At 56.9% G+C, this 1,861-nt stretch overlaps 1 protein-coding gene across 1 annotated transcript in view; it reads left to right on the forward strand.

Moving 5' to 3' along the window:
• The window catches only part of LOC122160918 (heat shock transcription factor, X-linked-like), a 1,519-nt gene extending 95 nt beyond the window's left edge, over positions 1-1,424 (forward strand). Inside the window, exons 2-3 of the mRNA XM_042819910.1 lie at positions 23-613; positions 1,045-1,424. Of these exons, the coding sequence (XP_042675844.1) occupies positions 101-613; positions 1,045-1,422 (891 nt within the window). The 5' untranslated portion in view covers positions 23-100 and the 3' untranslated portion in view covers positions 1,423-1,424. The remainder of the gene's footprint in view (positions 1-22; positions 614-1,044) is intronic.
• Positions 1,425-1,861: the final 437 nt, after the last annotated feature.

Raw genomic sequence — 1,861 nt, forward strand, 5'->3', positions numbered from 1 at the left:
GGCTGTACGCTTCCTGCTGCTGGTGGGAGGACAAGCCTTGTTGGCTGCGCGAGCGGTTGTGGACAGGAATTTCTGCCCAGGTGACAAATTCCGACTTCCAATGGAGACACCTTCCTCAGAAACATCGGGTGTCTCTGTTCCAAGCACCGAGGCGGCAGTCTCGGCATCTGCTGCCCGCCGACTCGGTGCTAAAAGAGCAGCTGCGCATGCTGCCCTTGGACCTCTCCAAGAGGAGAAGGCTTCCCCGTTTTCTCCCGGGGAAATCAGTGCCAAAAGACGATGCCGCGGTCTCTCCGAGCAATGCTGCGGCTATGACAGTGACATGACAGCGTGCTCCTTTCTCAACACCCTCTGGAAAGTGGTTGAAAGTGTTGGCTTCCAGTCCATTCGGTGGGGCGATGAGGGAGACTTCATTGTGATTGAGGAGGCGTTCTTCAGAGCGGAAGTACTGGCCAGAGGAGGAACTCTCCAAGTCTTTGATGTTGGCAATATGAAAGATTTTGTCCGTCGCCTTCATCAGCATGGCTTCTTCATCACGGACGCCGATTTGCCAACGTCTGCCCCATGTGCTCAGTTCCTAGCACAGGGAGCATCAGTTTCCACTCCGAGCCAGGTACGTAGTCCCTCTAGCTGTGAGATGGCTCTCGGCACAGCGGCATTGGTGGCCAGCCAGTGCTAAGTGAGGTGGCTGACAGCCGGTGACACTTGGGTACTTGTGCTTCTGAGAACCCTCCATTACTCTGCAGCTGGCAAATGAGAGAAATGCAAGCAGGGGTGGTTGTTACAAGGGCTGCTCTGCACGTAGTGCCTCCTCGTTTATGTTGGCCCATGAAAGGTGGCAGCAGAGGGGCAGCGTGACAGAATGGCACGGGACGTGGCTGTGCGTATGAAACGAAGGTGTGCAACTGAATTCTTTCGTGTGGAAACGGCCCCTGAGAGTCCGCTCCGACGGTCTCTTGAGATTCTAATTCTCATGTCTTGTATCTTTGTTTTCCCAGTCTTGAAACAGTGGTGACTAACTCTTCCTTTTTTTGCATTTTGCAGGTACTCTGCTACTATCATCCCTATTTCCAGAGAGATCGTCTCCAGTGCCAAAGAAGATTCAAGCGGAGTCTTGGAGCTAGGAGGAGACCAGCTTCCTCCTTGCAGGCCTTCCAGTGGGGTTGGCAGGAGGGCCAGCAGAGCAGAAGCCTGCAGCCAGAGATGCAGTCAGGCGCTGCTGCACGGGCGGGCAGTCAGCTCCCTGTCGGCAGCTGCAAGGCTGCTCCTGCTGCTGCTGCTGCTGCTGCACATCACAGCGGACGTCCAGCACCAAGCGGTCCTTTTCCACCGGGGCTGAGACCCGATAGCGGAGCTGGGGGTGATGGAGTTGGACGCCGCTACAACTTGCGCCCCAGGAAGCGCTGCCGATGGCAGCAGTAGTGTAGGAGATAGTGTGGAGTCGTAGTTTAGACAATAAACCTTTAAAATGCTTCTCCCTTGTCCCGTCCTGTTTCTTCGGTCTGACTGAAGGCTACTCTTCCTACGTCCAAGAGGAGGGGGTGCCTTCAGGGAGCCTTCCATGAGTTTCCCCCATCCCCGCCCCATGGGTTTTGGCAGAGGTGCCAAACGCAAAGCAGGCACTGTGCGAAGCAAGCCTGATGCACGGAGGGATGGGAGCACGGGGCGTGCAGGTGTGCAGCTGGAGCAGCGCAAAGTGCCTGGTCCCTCTGCCTGCCTGTCCTCTGGGGGTGGGTGGGTGGGTGCCGCGGTGGCCCAGGGACAGGAGGTGTGCCGTCCTCGCTGTGCACTTCCTTCTGGCCCGCGTGTACTTGGAGGAAGTACGGCAGCTTCAAGCGGTTCAGTTTCTAGGATGGCTTCT

The sequence above is a fragment of the Centrocercus urophasianus genome, unplaced genomic scaffold, assembly GCF_019232065.1.
Source record: "Centrocercus urophasianus isolate 14NV4802_14NV808 unplaced genomic scaffold, USGS_Curo_1.0 seq_18, whole genome shotgun sequence".
Taxonomy (NCBI): Eukaryota; Metazoa; Chordata; class Aves; order Galliformes; family Phasianidae; genus Centrocercus; species Centrocercus urophasianus.